Raw genomic sequence first — 14,377 nt, 5'->3', positions numbered from 1 at the left:
TTTTCCCCTCCCCTTCAGGTGTCAGCAGTCGAGTCCTTGGAGGGCCCCCTGCTCCAGGTGGAGGGATTGAGTGACCTTAGGTTGGAGCTTCATAGCAAGAAGATGAACCTCCATTTGGTTCTCATAGATGAATTGCACCGGCACCTGTACATCAAATCCACTAGCCGAGTCGTGCAGCGTAACAAGGAGAAAGGGAGAGTGAGGTTGGTTAAAGAGGCTCTTGGCTACCGTGTCTTGTGGTGGTGAATTTGAAGGAATGTTATTTGTTTCCTACAGTCCTATTGTCTCCTCCTCCTCCTCCACATCTCTCCCTCTTCTCCACTTCCTCTCCCCCACCTTCATTCCTTCATTGCGTTTATTATGATCCTTTAATGTAAAGATAAGAAACATTTGCTGTGGGGCCTTTATACTGGATCAGAGATGCTCTGGTGTATCTCAGAAGGAAGAGAAAAAAGATCCTTAAATTGTGTAGTACAGTCAGTGTAATGTAGAAACATAAGTGCATGAACTGAAGTTAAAAGACTATTACTTGGGGTTGTGTTCATCTTTAGACAATCTTCTTTCTGGAATAGTTCTGGAGAGCTTCAAAGAGAACACTTTTCTTTTATCCCTGGGCCGATCTTAGCGTAGACCTATACTTAAGAACTAGTGTGTGGACTCAAGAAATTCGTTAGGTTAGTCTAGACCTGGTAGGAAGTAAGACAAGATCTTAAAGACAGTTAAGACAGTAGAATACTGACATTACTAACATGTATCAGATAGCTGTGCATGTCTTTCCAACATTCCTTTAAAATAGCTGTAAGATCTTTTCAGAGGGCAGTTTAGCAGTATCTGCTGAAATGCACGTGCTCATATTTTTTCATCCAGCTGTGGCCAAAAGGAGCACTGGAAGCAATGCATGCTGGGAATGAAGTCTTTGAAATTCTATCCTGTTCAGACAAAAATTGCCAACTTTGTGCGTGATGCTTCAATTTAGTCCGAGACCCTGACAGAAAGAGAAGTTTCTATCTCATTTCTACAGATGGGCACTAGAAAATCTTCTGCCGGGCACACAAATTGAGCTGAGGGTTAGGTACTGGAGACTTAACTTCAACACTGGATCTGGATAGTATGTTAATTCCTTAGTGTAGAGTAGTGTTGGGCCAGTGCTAAGGAAATTCCTTCCATAGTGTGTGGTGGTAAATAGCAGGTCTGAATAGATTTATTCCCATGTAGGGATTAAAAAAAAACAACAATCAAAACTACTCTGGGTCCTATGAAGATACTCTATAACATAAGGGAAAAATAAGCATTACCTTGAAGTCTCAGAAAAGAGCATTTATTTGAGAAAACAATTTTATAAATCAAAACAGGAAAATTTAAGATGCTTGAGTTCTTCAGAAGATGCAAGATGATATAATAGATTATTCAGAATGATTACTCTTTCTTCCGCTGTAGTGGGAGGAGAATACTTCCTGATCTTTGATTTGTTTTGTGGTTTTTTAGGGAGAGGGAAGGGAGGCTTGCTTTTGCTTACTTGTTAACATGTGAACAAGGAGAGGCCCAAAATGTGCCTGTGGCAGAGAGCATGCCCTCTTGTGCCTTTGCCATTGGCCAGATGGTGTTAGGTCCAGAGGAGGATGAGGACCCCCTGGAACTGAACTAAGATCAGTTTAGCCTCCTGGCCTGGATCAGCCAACCACCAAAATACATGCTGAATTGTTGAACATAACTGAGATCTTGTGGTTGTATGCACAAGCATATGGTTTCTATGAAAAGTTAAGGGAGAGCTGTAAGAATGGAATTGGTAGAGATGCAAAAAGAACTAATGAAAACATGAGCAAAATATAAGAATCAATGAAATAAAGTAGAGAAATTCAATCTTTGCTTAAACCATTAAAGAGTTGTATCGGTGATAGGGAAGGAAAAGTTTCCTCATCATGAAGAGGAAAAACAGAAGGTGATAGAAAGATAGTAGATGTGAAAGTTGGAGAACAGTGATTTTAGTTATTCTGGAGAACAAAAATAACATGATAGTGTTTGGGGCTGAATTTTGCCTCCCTAAAATTGGGGTATGAAAGTTCTAACTGCTAGTACCTCAGACTGTGAATAGGTTTGGAAATAGAGTCTTTTAAGAGGAAAGAAGTTAAGATGAGGTCATTGGAGTGGACCCTACTCCAGTGTCTGTCTAAGAGGAAATTTGGATAAGACTTGCCCAGAGGGAAGATCTTGTGAAGATGTAATGCAACATAAGGAAAGAGTCCTCAGAAGAAACCAACGTTTTCAACACTTTGATCTTGACTTCTGGTCTCCGGAACTGTGAGAAAATAAATTTATGTTGTTTAAGCCACTCAGTCTGGGGTACCTTATTATGGCAGCCCTAGCAAATGAATACAGAGAGAAATAGAGGCAATAATTACAGTGTAAATAAAGAAGCCTACTTTAAAAAAAAAAAAAAAAAGAAACCAACACAAACCCCAATCCAGAAGACCTTGGTCTGAAAATCAAAAGTATTTAAGTTAAAATTAATAAAAAGACTTATTCTTAGATGGGATCAGGAAATCTTTATGAATTTTGAAAAATTTCTGTAAGGACTAGGAAGAAAAATTATCTCCTGAGACAGAGACGGTTATTTGACCACCTGATGCCTAGTTGTTCCTTCTTCATTTTTAATGACAACCCTTATTTTGTTCATAGGAACTAACAGGCTATATTACTCATCCTCCTGCATAGCCTAAGGTGAGACTTTTGCTTGCAAGCTTTTGAATCTGGGCTCATAGGAAAATTCATTAAAGGTTCCAGCCAAACTGGTATGCTCGCTCTTTTACCCTTCACTTTCTTCTTTTAATTCCTGTCAGGGACATGGATTGGTACCATCAAACCATCTTGAATACTAGGTGATCTTGAGTATGGAAGGCATATCTTAAACTCTTTGATGGCGTGGCTCCTCCTATATATCCCTAAATGGATGAGAGGAAGGAAAATTTTTATTATATTCAGGTACTCAGGCCACTGCTCTTTTGAGTCTTCAATTTTATACAGTTAAACCTAGGCCTGATAAATAGGAGCAAAACCCAGGATCACCAGGATTTGCTGAACATGAAATGCCAGAAGATCGTGGAACAGAGTCTACAGAGTGTTGAATGGAAAAGAGTTGGGACCAAAGGTTTCTATATACCCAGCCAAATGGACAGGGATAAACATGGGTAGCAGACAGACATCCTCAGATACAAATTAACATCAGAAAGAAGTAGGGTTTTTTTGAGTATTTGAAAAATATTCAAATATGATACAAACCACAATCAGCAACTTGAGAACAATAAAGTTGTAGGTAGTTTGAAACTACTGTAAGGACCACACGGCATTAAATATGTAAATTGGCATTTAAATAACTGATGTATTTTGGCAAGATCAAAAATAAAGCTGAAGCTATTTTTGAAAAAGGTCTATGTGGTCAAAGGATACTCCATAATAAAGGGGATTCATATCTCCATATTAAGTTTGAGACTCAGAACTTTGGACAGGCAGGACATAAAAAGGAATGCTAATTCTTGTATAAGATGAATCAGAAGTTCTGGATTTGAATAATGGGAAAAATGTTTAATTTCGTGTTTATTAAGCTAGATATATATATTTAAAGATTTCTATGTTGAAAATCATTAGAAGAGAAGCAAATAAAATATTATCTAGTACAAAGGATTATCTATTAGCCAGTGTTTTAGCTTGCAAGTAGCAGAAGTCAATCCTGATAAATAAGGAAAGGAATTAAGTGGGAAGTGGTAAGGTAGGTCATAGAATTTAAGGGAAGGAAGACTGTAAAATCAGGCTCTAAAGTCAGGAGGGACCAGGGGAGCTGAAGCAGCTGAGCACACATCATCGACAAGCCTTAGGGAAGGGTCTGATTGGGTTGTTGCCCTTCTGTCACCATGCCTGTGGTTGCTGGATTTTTCACTTTCAGGCCAGTGACCTCTAAATGTCTTTGCATCTGTCCTTATTCCCTCAAGATTCAGAGTCCTTGGTGGAAGCATCTGAGACATGTCTGGCCTCCTTTAACTTTTACAGTAGGAAGTTGGGCTCTCTTCTTTGCTTTTTTTTTTTTTTAGATTTTATTTATTTATGAGAGGCACAGAGAGAGAGGCAGAGACATAGGCAGAGAAAGAAGCAGGCTTATTCAGGGAGCCCGATGTGGGACTCGATTCCAGGACTCCAGGATCACGCCCTGGGCCTAAGGCAGGTGCTAAACTGCTGAGCCACCTGGGTGTCCCTTCTTCTTTGCTTTGACCCAGACAATGGAAGGTCTTTCCAAACACAAAAACTGTTCCATTTGTTGGTATCCAAAGACAAACACAAACACTCAACAACAAATTTCTACTGTGGGAGAGAACAAAAAAAATCACATGAAGGCACCTATGTATAAAGAACAAATTTTAAAAAATGGTTTTTATTTATTTGAGAGATAAAGCATGAGTGGGGGAGGGGCTGAGGCAGAGGGAGAAGCAGGCTGCCCATTGAGCAGGGAGCCCAATGTGGGGCTCCATCCCAGGACCCTGAGATCATGACCTGAGCTGAAGGCAGACGTTTAACCGACTGAACTACCCAGGTGCCCCAAGAACAGATATTTTTGAAGTAGAAACAGACAACTAGTAGATGTAATAAGAGAGAACACGATGGAAAAATAATAAAAATGGTATTTGGAGGATATGAAACAAGACCTGCATCAATGAGGAGACCTTCCATGTTCTTAACTCAAAGATACCAGTTCTAGTTAAAGCCCAGTTGGGTTTTTTGAAATTGTCAGATCTGTAGTTCACATAGAAGAATCGATGAGTAAGAATTATTAAGAAAAAATTAAAGGGAGATAATAAGACCTTTCTTATATAATACTAAAATATATTTTAAAACTAATCAAAATAGTACAGGTATGCAAAGAAAATTGGATTGGAAAAAAAAGAAAATCAGATAGGTACAGCAAAACAATTTAGAAACAAATGCAGGATATATGGGACTTTAATATTTTTTTAACAATAATCCAAGTAAGTGGAAGGAATGAAAGCTATCTAGAAATTGGTGTTTAGACATTTGGCTAAAGAAAGTAAATGTAGATGCTAACCTGTTATTATATACAAAAAATCCTAACTCAATTTAAAAATCATATGATAAAATTTTACTAGTGTTAGAAAAAGTTAAGAGAAAGTATGTGGAAGAGGCTTTGTAGGCCCATATCCTACAAATATAATAGCATATCATAAAAATATATGTAATAGGATATTCATTGGAATGTTGTTGATAACAACAAATACACAACTTAGATGTTTATCAAGAGGCATATAGTTAAATGAATTATGTAGCATATCCATGTAATTCTTAATGAACGAGACAGATCTCTTTGAGCTGATAGGAAAAGATTTCTAAGATATATTCTTGGGTCCAAAAAAAGCCAATTGAAAAACCATATGTATAGGATGAACCTATTTGTGTAAGAATTGAGAGGATATGTATTTAAATATGTATCCTTTATATGCAGACATGAATGTGTGTTTCTAGAAAATTCCAGGAAAGATAATGCTGACACTGATATAAGGAATTACTTGTAAGTACTTGTCATACCCTCACAACTGGGAATGGATTCATCATGAGCATGTGTTATTACTTTAATAGTAATACAATTATTGATGATGCTTTTGGAGATTATTTTTATCTTATATTTTTTATAAAATATTTAATTAAAAAAAATATTTAATTATTTATTTTAGGGAGAAAGGGAGGTGGGAGGGGCAGAAAGAGAGATGGAGAGAAAGCCTTGGCAGTCTCTGTGCTGAGCTTAGAGCCAGATGCGGGGCTCGATCTCACAACCCTGACATCATGACCGGAGTGGAAACCAAGAGTTGGTCACTTAACTGAGTGTGCCACCCAGACACTTAGAATATTTTTAATGAAATGGCAAAATGTTTACTGCTGAAATGAAAACAAAGGATTTAGGGGTGCCTGGGTGGTTCAGTTGGGTAAGCATCTGCCTTCTGCTCAGGTCATGATCTCAGGGTCCTGGGACCAAGCCAGGAGCCTGGCTCCCTGCTCAGCGGGGAGTTTGCTTCTCCCTCTCCTTCCTACTCTGCTTTTTCTCACTATCTGTATCACTATCTGTCTCTCTCTCAAATAAATAAATACATACCTCTCTCTCAAATAAATACATACATACATACATACATACATACATACCTAGGATTTAAAATTCTATAGAGGATGATTCAAATAATGTTGAAAAAGTGTGCTCATTTTGTGTGTATGAGCATGTGTATGTATAGAGGGGGCAGGGATGGACGGGCAGACAGACTCTTTTCTTTTAAATGTGTTGGAAGGCACTACATATTAGATTATTTTTATTTTCTTAATATATATTTTTAAAAACTTAAAATGCCTTTATAGGCTGATAAAATCAATAAAAATTATTTTAAGTTAATCCTTTTATTTCATGCATCCTGGGTTTACCCTTGATTTGACCTTGTTTCCTTGGATGCTCTCTGGCTCATGGAGGAGAAAATTTCAGCCCTGTAGATTTTGGAGTCCATATTTGTCTGTGGGGATGTAAAGAGCATGCTTGACTCCATTGTGTTATTTATTCCTATTTTGTCTTCTAAAGTTTTTTCTTGTCAGTTTTCTTTTTATCTTTCAGTTCTTTTTCTCTTCTTTTTCCCTCTTTGCCTAGATTTTAGTTTCGCTTTATTTCGTATTACATGTCTTTGCTCTTGATCTGTCATTTGAGACCATGACTGTTTTTGACTTTTATACCCTCTGAATCATTCATTATTCTTTCTGTATGTTCAGGCAGATCTCAGAACTACAGAGAATTACTTATCCAGCCATTCCTGTTTCATTATTCAGTTAAATTTTCTTACTAAGGGCATTTTATCTTTGACAGCTATTTCTTAGCTCAGTTTGATTTAGCAAACTTTTACGAACACTTGCTCTTTGCCAGGTACTGTGCCAGCTGTTGGGGTTATAGAGGTGAATCTATTCATTACTAGATTTACAACTTAAAGTTCAACTCACTTCTGTCAAGTTTTAGTTTGACAATAAAATCGGCCAAGGGAGCTGCCCTGTGAATTTTGGACATATTATTAAGTGAAGGAACAGAAATGAGTTCTAATTAAAAAGTAAATGTTTAATAAGCTGCTAGTACTTCTAACCCTTCATAAAAAACCCCGACAAAACCCAAACTTTTCATGGCTGTTGAAGTCAAACACATAGAAGTAGATCCTTACTAGATGGATAGTTAATGACCAAGAAGTCCTTAGGGTTTTGGTCGTAGGGATTGTTTCTGGCATAATTTGCTTTATAGTTTTCCTGTCTGCCATCCTGTGGTTAGTAAATAGCAAACATTCAATCACAATAAGCAATTAGTAATTTGGGGGCACTATCTTATGCTGGAAAGGATTTTATGTACGTCAGCTGTCCTTTACAACTTAGCTGTGAATGACTCTAAATGGATTTAAAATAAAAATTCATAATCATATATGTTTAAAGAGAAAAATAACTTGTACCAGTGTGTCTTTCAAAATAAAGCAGTTCAGAGCACTCAAATTAATTATGAACTTGAGAAGAATAGTCTAATTTTGATTTTATTTTTTACTTTCAAAAATATTTTCTTAGAGACACTCAGAATCCTTTGGAAGTACTCCTAGTTGCTCAGCTTTATTTCTTCAGAAATAGAAATGGAGGTGCACACTCTTTAAATATTGTCTTCTGTAATAGCACCTACCTTCCTCTTGAGCTTCGGGTCTGTAGTAACTAAATGAGTGGGTGTGCCCACTTCCTCTTGAATTCTTGAGACTAAGTCCTTTCATAAAGGAATAAGAGAAAAACCAAAAGTAATTTCCAGAGTTACTTGCCTTTGGGTTAGTGTTCACAAAAGAGAAAATTGAAGCCCAGGGGAAAATTTTAGAGAGATGAGTCTATGAAAATAGTTTCGCAGTAAATTGACTTTCTAAAAGTTTATTGATGGAGTTTAAGGGCCCTTCTGGCTCTGATAATAAAATCAGTAAGTTATGTTTTTCAAAGTTAAAATGGCAAGACATTTATCACCCTGTATTTAATTGAAACATATTTTTAGGTTAAAATTGAGAAAATAATTGTAGGTTTTAATCTAAAGTGAAGCTTGTGCATATCTGTGTTTATAGAAGTGTGTATTATATTCATAAAAATACACATATCACTGCACACAAATATGTACTAACTGTACTACTTCATCTATAGGCATGGCAGGCAGTATTACAGCCATACACCTGAACTTTCCTGTTACTTGATACCTTCATTTACCAATTCTTTAAAAATAACTTGTCCATTCTTGTTATGGAAATATTTATGAAATGTATTATATATTTTTCCTATCATTTAGAATTGAAATGAACTTTTTCTTAATACTGAGTAGCAGCACTATAAACATCAGTTGTTATCCTCTGTCTCTGGGTTTGTGTATCCTGGCTAGAGAGGTGTGTGAACCTAGTTTTGCAGTTGTGAGTAAAATGCAGGGCAGAGGATGAGGTGAGGTAGTTGAGGGAAAAATGGAGATGAGAGCAGTGGTCAGTAGGCAAAAGATGACTAGATAAATCTATGATCTAACTGATTTTATAAGACAAACTATTGTGGTGAATCAGTGGATTTGAAGGCTCTGTTTCTTAAGATTTAGGTAAATAGGAACTAACCAGTCTTATATTGGAGGAGAAGGTTTATGAGAACTATGTCAGTTTAATTCCAGGTGTTACTTTTGTTACTTTTATATCTTATACTTGAGGTTTCCCATGAGTCTACGAGTGATTCCAACAGTTGGAAATAGGGCTAAGTTTGGTTTTGCTCGTATAGTAGTTGTCCTTGAATCCTCAGCACTGAGCCCTGAAGACTTGTCTGAATCATGATTCCTTCTTCCTTGTAGTAAGAGGGAAGGGGAAACTTGATAACTATCTGTTAACCTCAAGGCCTGGGTCAGTAACAGATATTATTAGCACTTGATTAAAAAAAAAACAAAAAACTTTAAATGATGATTTTTGCTCTTTAACATGAAGTCTGTTAATCAGTTTTCTGAAAGAACATGCATACGTTTATTAGATTAAAAATACACACATACCTAGCACTTTGGATCCTAAAGGAGTGATGGGAGGGAGATGGGGATAGATCACCGTGGGATGTGTGGGCGCAGATTTTCGAACGGTGAGCGTCTTTCCCATTTGGAGAAATCATTCCTTAAGGTGGAGTCTTGTCCCTGCGCCCTCCACTTTGCCCATTCTCCCTTTACAACCCACTGTGAGAATCACTTCTGTAGTCCGCCACTGCTGCGGATGATTTGATGGGTCTGGAAAGAGGTGAGAACTACTGCTTTGACCTGTCTACTCTTGGCACTTAGAGAAGCTTTTCTGTTGTAGATGCAATGTGATTAGATGATTCAACTTCTTTCTTTATTCTCCTTCTTTCAAGTTTGTTTATTAATTTTTTTAGCCATCTCCACACCCAAAGTGAGGCTCGAACTCATGACCCAGGATCAGGAGTCACATGTTCTTCCCATTGAGCCAGCCAGGTACCCTGTAGATGATTCAGTTTCTTGAGAGTAGAGCATAGTTTTTACTTGCCTTGGAATTGCCTGCTTGTTTCACTTAGCAGATGGCTATAAATGCGAATTAACGTGAAAATTTAATTGTTTTTTATAGTCTTTTTGTCATTTAAAATTAATGTGTTTATTCTGGAGATGCTAAAGTTAATCATTAAGATGAGGTACTAGGCCTTTTTGGGAAAGGTGAAATGAGTAATCAAGTACTGAATTAACCTGTTTGAGTTCCTTAAATCATCTTTTATTGTTGTGATTCTCAACTTTCTGAAATTTATGAACCTCTTAAAGAAAACTAAGTTTAGCGAACTCCCAGAATATATCAAAAACTCCAGCTTGAAAAACAGAAGTGTTTTATCTTTTTTTTTTTTTTTTTAACAGAAGTGTTTTAGACAAGGCCTAACTGCTTAAACCTTCATTCAGTTATCATGATATGGTGACATTTGATCTTTTTTGCTGTGAATTTAATTTTAATATCGGAACAAAGGAGGGTGTTGAAATTTCATAGCATAATTTGGTGATAAGGTAGTTATCCAGATGATCATGCTGACATTTTTAGACCTAGCATTGCAATAAAAAGACAAAAACTTGAATACTTGAAACCCTTTGGATATATCTTTATACCCATCTCTGTAACAATCACTACTGGAAATAACTTGACAGACACTAGAAGTCAAAGTGGACAGAGGGCTTGTGACAAAATAAAAATGAGAAGGGTTGAGTATGGAGTGGGACTTCAGTTGGTTTTAGAGAGAAAGTAGCAACCATCTCCCTTTCCCTTTCAGCTCCCTTATAAAAGATGCTTCTCCTGTTCCTCTGATTGATGTTACAAACCTTCCTACTCCTCGAAAATTCCTTGATACCTCTCAGTATTCTACTCCTGGAAGCTCAAGTGGTAAGTATTTAATTCTTTAGCCACTCACCTTTTCATAATGCTGCAGTTCCTAGGCAAAGACCTGGGGAACTCTGGTGGCCCCGGGGTGGGGGATGGAGGGTGGGGTGAGGGTGGGGATCAGGGCCAGGAGGTCCTGGGTTAGTGACTTAGAGCCTCTGATGAGCTCTTTGCCACCCTCAGAATAAGATAGGAAATGATTGGTTGGGCCTGTTGCATTATCAGCTTTGAAAACTGGCCTCGGAATCTGGCCTGTCTCCTGAATCCAGATGCCCTTATGCTTTATTTGACTAGCACTGTATCTTTTTTGGTAGTGGAATTTGTTTTGTTTTGTTTAAAGATTCATTCATTCATTCATTCATGATAGACATAGAGAGAGAGAGAGGCAGAGACACAGGAGGAGGGAGAAGCAGGCTCCATGCCGGGAGCCCGATGTGGGACTCAATCCCGGGACTCCAGGATCGCGCCCCGGGCCAAAGGCAGGCGCTAAACCACTGAGCCACCCAGGGATCCCCTGTAGTGGAATTTGAATTTTTTTTATGCACGGAGTTGGTTTTGTTTTGTTTTTTTCCCTATACCTCTGTTATTTCTGTCAGCTGTCACCCAGCTACTCCTCCTTACATTTCTTTCTGGTCCTTGAGAGCTTCTGTGTGTGTGTTCTGTATCCTTTGTCTTTTATCCTGATACCTTGTATCTTACAGTGCCTTGCCCACATCAATATGTGAATGCATATGGGTGCACTAGGTGCATGCACACACGCATAATGTACTTTGAGGTTATATCCACAAACTAGCCATGTTTCTTCTTGGGCTACACACTATTCTGTTGAATAAGAGCCATTTTGGCCTGTATTTAAAGTTGGAGAAGGAGGATATGCTTTGAATATAGGGGATTTGATTTAGGGGATTTCTGGAATGGTTCAGACCTGCCCTGTTGGAGGGTTCATCTGAGCTTGGCCCATATTGTCTCTGGGCCTCTGCGAAGAACCTTCAACTGTTGCAGTTCTGGGTTGAGAAGGAGATGGGATTTTTTTGTGAGATATCCCACAGGTGCTTTCATGTCATAGCTAAAGTCATCAGTACCTTCTAAAGAATGAGTAATGTCGATTATTGTTGGCTTTGCAGGTATAAATTAGCTCTTATAGTTCTTTCTAGTTCTGTAGTCCTGTAGAGCTTGAAATAATGAAAAGATGGAAAGGTAGAAAAATCATTTTGGAGTCAATCAATACATTTTGTGTGACTAATTGAGAGTGTTTCTTTTGAGAACCTAACTGTATATTGTTGTTGCTGGGGCGTATTTAATTACCTTTTAAAATATCATTTTATTAAGTTTTAGGGTTATTTAGGCTGGGAATCTTGAAATTTATTGCTTTTACTGTAAGAAAAGTGTAGAAGTTGTTTTATAATTTTACTGTTAGTCTACTTACCGATTTTTTTTTTAAACCCCTCAGAATACTTACATTTATTTATTATGACACTTTACAAGGTTTGTACTCAAGCCTCTCCCTGGAGCTGAAAAGTTTTGTTTTCTCCCTCTTGCTGACATAGTGTTGCTATTCTTTGAGTTTTGGCACTGCTTCAAGCTTTGTAGAAAATGGAATTGTAAAACCCATATATATATTTATACCTTTGATTTGTAATTTACCTCTTCCTTGAGGAAAAATTATCAGTTGTTATATCTTCGTATTTTTATAGTGTGAACCATCATTGCTTAGTCTGGTTATATCAATTTAAATAAATGTTGCCAAGTCGATGGCCAAGTGAAATAAAAATTTGAACTGGTTATGAAGAAATGATAGGGTAGGCATTCTGCAAATGAAAAGCACTGAAGTACCAAGTAAGTTGACAAAATGCTAATTATGGCAAATTTCAGTAGAAACTAATTTTGCTACATCTATTATTTTTAATAAGACAGCCTACTCTTTGATGGGCACTTTTCTGTCAGGCCCTGTAGTTAGCGTTTCTCACTTAGCGGAGTTCACGGTGAGACTTGCTCTCTAGCAGTCTGTTCCATCATTAGTGGGATGACTCCTGAAGAGCTGCATTGTGGGTCAGCAGAGCTGGGACCATTATGGGGACTGCTTGTACATATGCCACAAACCTTTCTCTTTAGAAAGGCTCCTTTCTTTGACTGTTTAAGACTGTTGATCTTCTGATTTTTCTGTGGGTGAACAAAAGAGCAGGTGGTTGAGATATTACCAATTGAAATGCGTACTAGGAGTACTTAAAGATGAGTTTAGTGCCCTACTCTATGTAAAACAACATTTGAGGTGCCTTGCATGAATGAGGTCAGTCCTTTAACAATCTTTGTAGGTAGATACTATTCTAACAGCTCCATTCTAACAGATGAGAAAACCGGGGCCTAGGGTGTGAATAATTGGTTTAAATTGACACAGTTGGCAAGCCAGTAGGGCTGTGATTTCCAGTAAGGAGCTGGGTCCTCCCAGAATATGCTCTTCTAACCAGTTTGTTTTCCTGCAAAAAAGCTTGATATGCTCTGAGTATTAGGTTTTTCTGGTTGCCACGACAAATTACGACAACATAAATTTATCATCTTAGAGATTCGTAGGTTAGAAGTCCAGTGTGGGTTTCACTGGGCTTAAATCAAGGTGTTGGCATGGCTGTGTTCCTTCTGGAGGCTCTACAGGAGAGTCCATTTCCCTGCCTTTCCCAGCTCCTAGAAGCTGCCGCAAGACTTGTTGCCCTTTTCCTCTGTCTTCAAAACTGGGGACAATGTGTCACATCTCTGACCCACCCTTCTGCTGCCTCTTCCCTCTTTTAAGGACTCCTGTGATTAGATTGATTCCACCTGGATAATTCAGGACACTTTGCCCAGCTCAAAGTCTTTAACCTTAATCACATCTGTGAAGTCTCCATTGCCATGGGACCTATTCACAGATTCTGGGGATTAGAACATGGATATCTTTTGGGATATCCCATTCTGCAATGGTTATTTTCTGACTTGCTTTATCTTGAGGAGCCAATATGTAAAATTTTGACCTTCTTGAAATTATATGTGAAATCTTTTTAAATCCTTGCGGTTCCAGTTGTAAGGACTATGTTAATCTGGGTCACGTGATTAAAGAAAGGGGCTTGTATAAATGAGGAAGATGTAAATTATGTAGAGAACTGCATAAAATGTTACTAAGTACACATACAAGTGTGAGGCTGATGAAATAAATACACTATAAAGGGCAGATATTTTCTTATTCTTAATGAACAGTAAGTCCTAAGAGTGTATTTGTGATGTGCCTTGCAAGTCAGCCTTATATGTAATAGTCATTTTCAGAAGGGAATTTAACATAGGCTTTTAAAACTCCCCTCTCATCTTGTGAAATAGTAGGATGGAGGATGTAATCCATTAGAACTGACATTTTTATAGAGGAGGTTCCAGTAGGGAATCCCTGGATAGAACAGATCTGTCATTGGGGTGCCATAAATTAAGGTTGGAGGTGATTCCTGAGGACTTTCAGATTATTATTAAATAAGAATTTTGATTGTTTGCAAAGGAGTCATTTTTCAAACATCTTTACAGGTAGAGTTGTGAGTGACTTTTCTGTGAGATTTTCTATTATAGTTTCTATTATAGTATATAGTTACATGTTATAGTTTGCAAAACATATTCCATCATTCAACTGATGGCAGTGGTCCTATGAGGTAGTTATGGCAGGTACTGTTGTCATTATGATGATTATTTTTATAGCTATCATATTTCAGTCTGTTAAATACTTAAGTTATAAAAGTAGAGAACTGTGGATGTGTATGCATCATCCAATTAAAAAATATTAATTACAAAATGTAAAATCAAGGCACAGATTGGCAGAAGCAAGAAACGCACTAAGAGAAAAATGATTAGCTTCCATTTAGCTTTCCTGAACATTAGTGAAGAGAAGAAATGTCATTTTAAAGAACTGT

General features: G+C 37.5%; 1 protein-coding gene across 6 annotated transcripts in view; it reads left to right on the top strand.

Annotated features, from left to right (window-relative positions):
* EXOC4 (exocyst complex component 4) overlaps positions 1–14,377 on the top strand; it is a 754,775-nt gene that overhangs the window by 51,092 nt on the left and 689,306 nt on the right. For all 6 annotated transcript variants that reach the window (XR_012002627.1, XR_012002626.1, XM_026010860.2 and 3 more), the window contains exons 4-5: positions 19–203; positions 10,357–10,466. Coding sequence is in view for 4 of the 6 variants with exons in the window: in XM_026010860.2 (XP_025866645.1) it covers positions 19–203; positions 10,357–10,466 (295 nt within the window). In the remaining 2 variants the exon portion in view is untranslated. The remainder of the gene's footprint in view (positions 1–18; positions 204–10,356; positions 10,467–14,377) is intronic.

This window comes from Vulpes vulpes, chromosome 7 (genome assembly GCF_048418805.1).
Source record: "Vulpes vulpes isolate BD-2025 chromosome 7, VulVul3, whole genome shotgun sequence".
Taxonomy (NCBI): Eukaryota; Metazoa; Chordata; class Mammalia; order Carnivora; family Canidae; genus Vulpes; species Vulpes vulpes.
The sequence above is the reverse complement of the archived record's forward strand: the minus strand, read 5'-3'. Positions and strand labels throughout refer to the sequence as shown.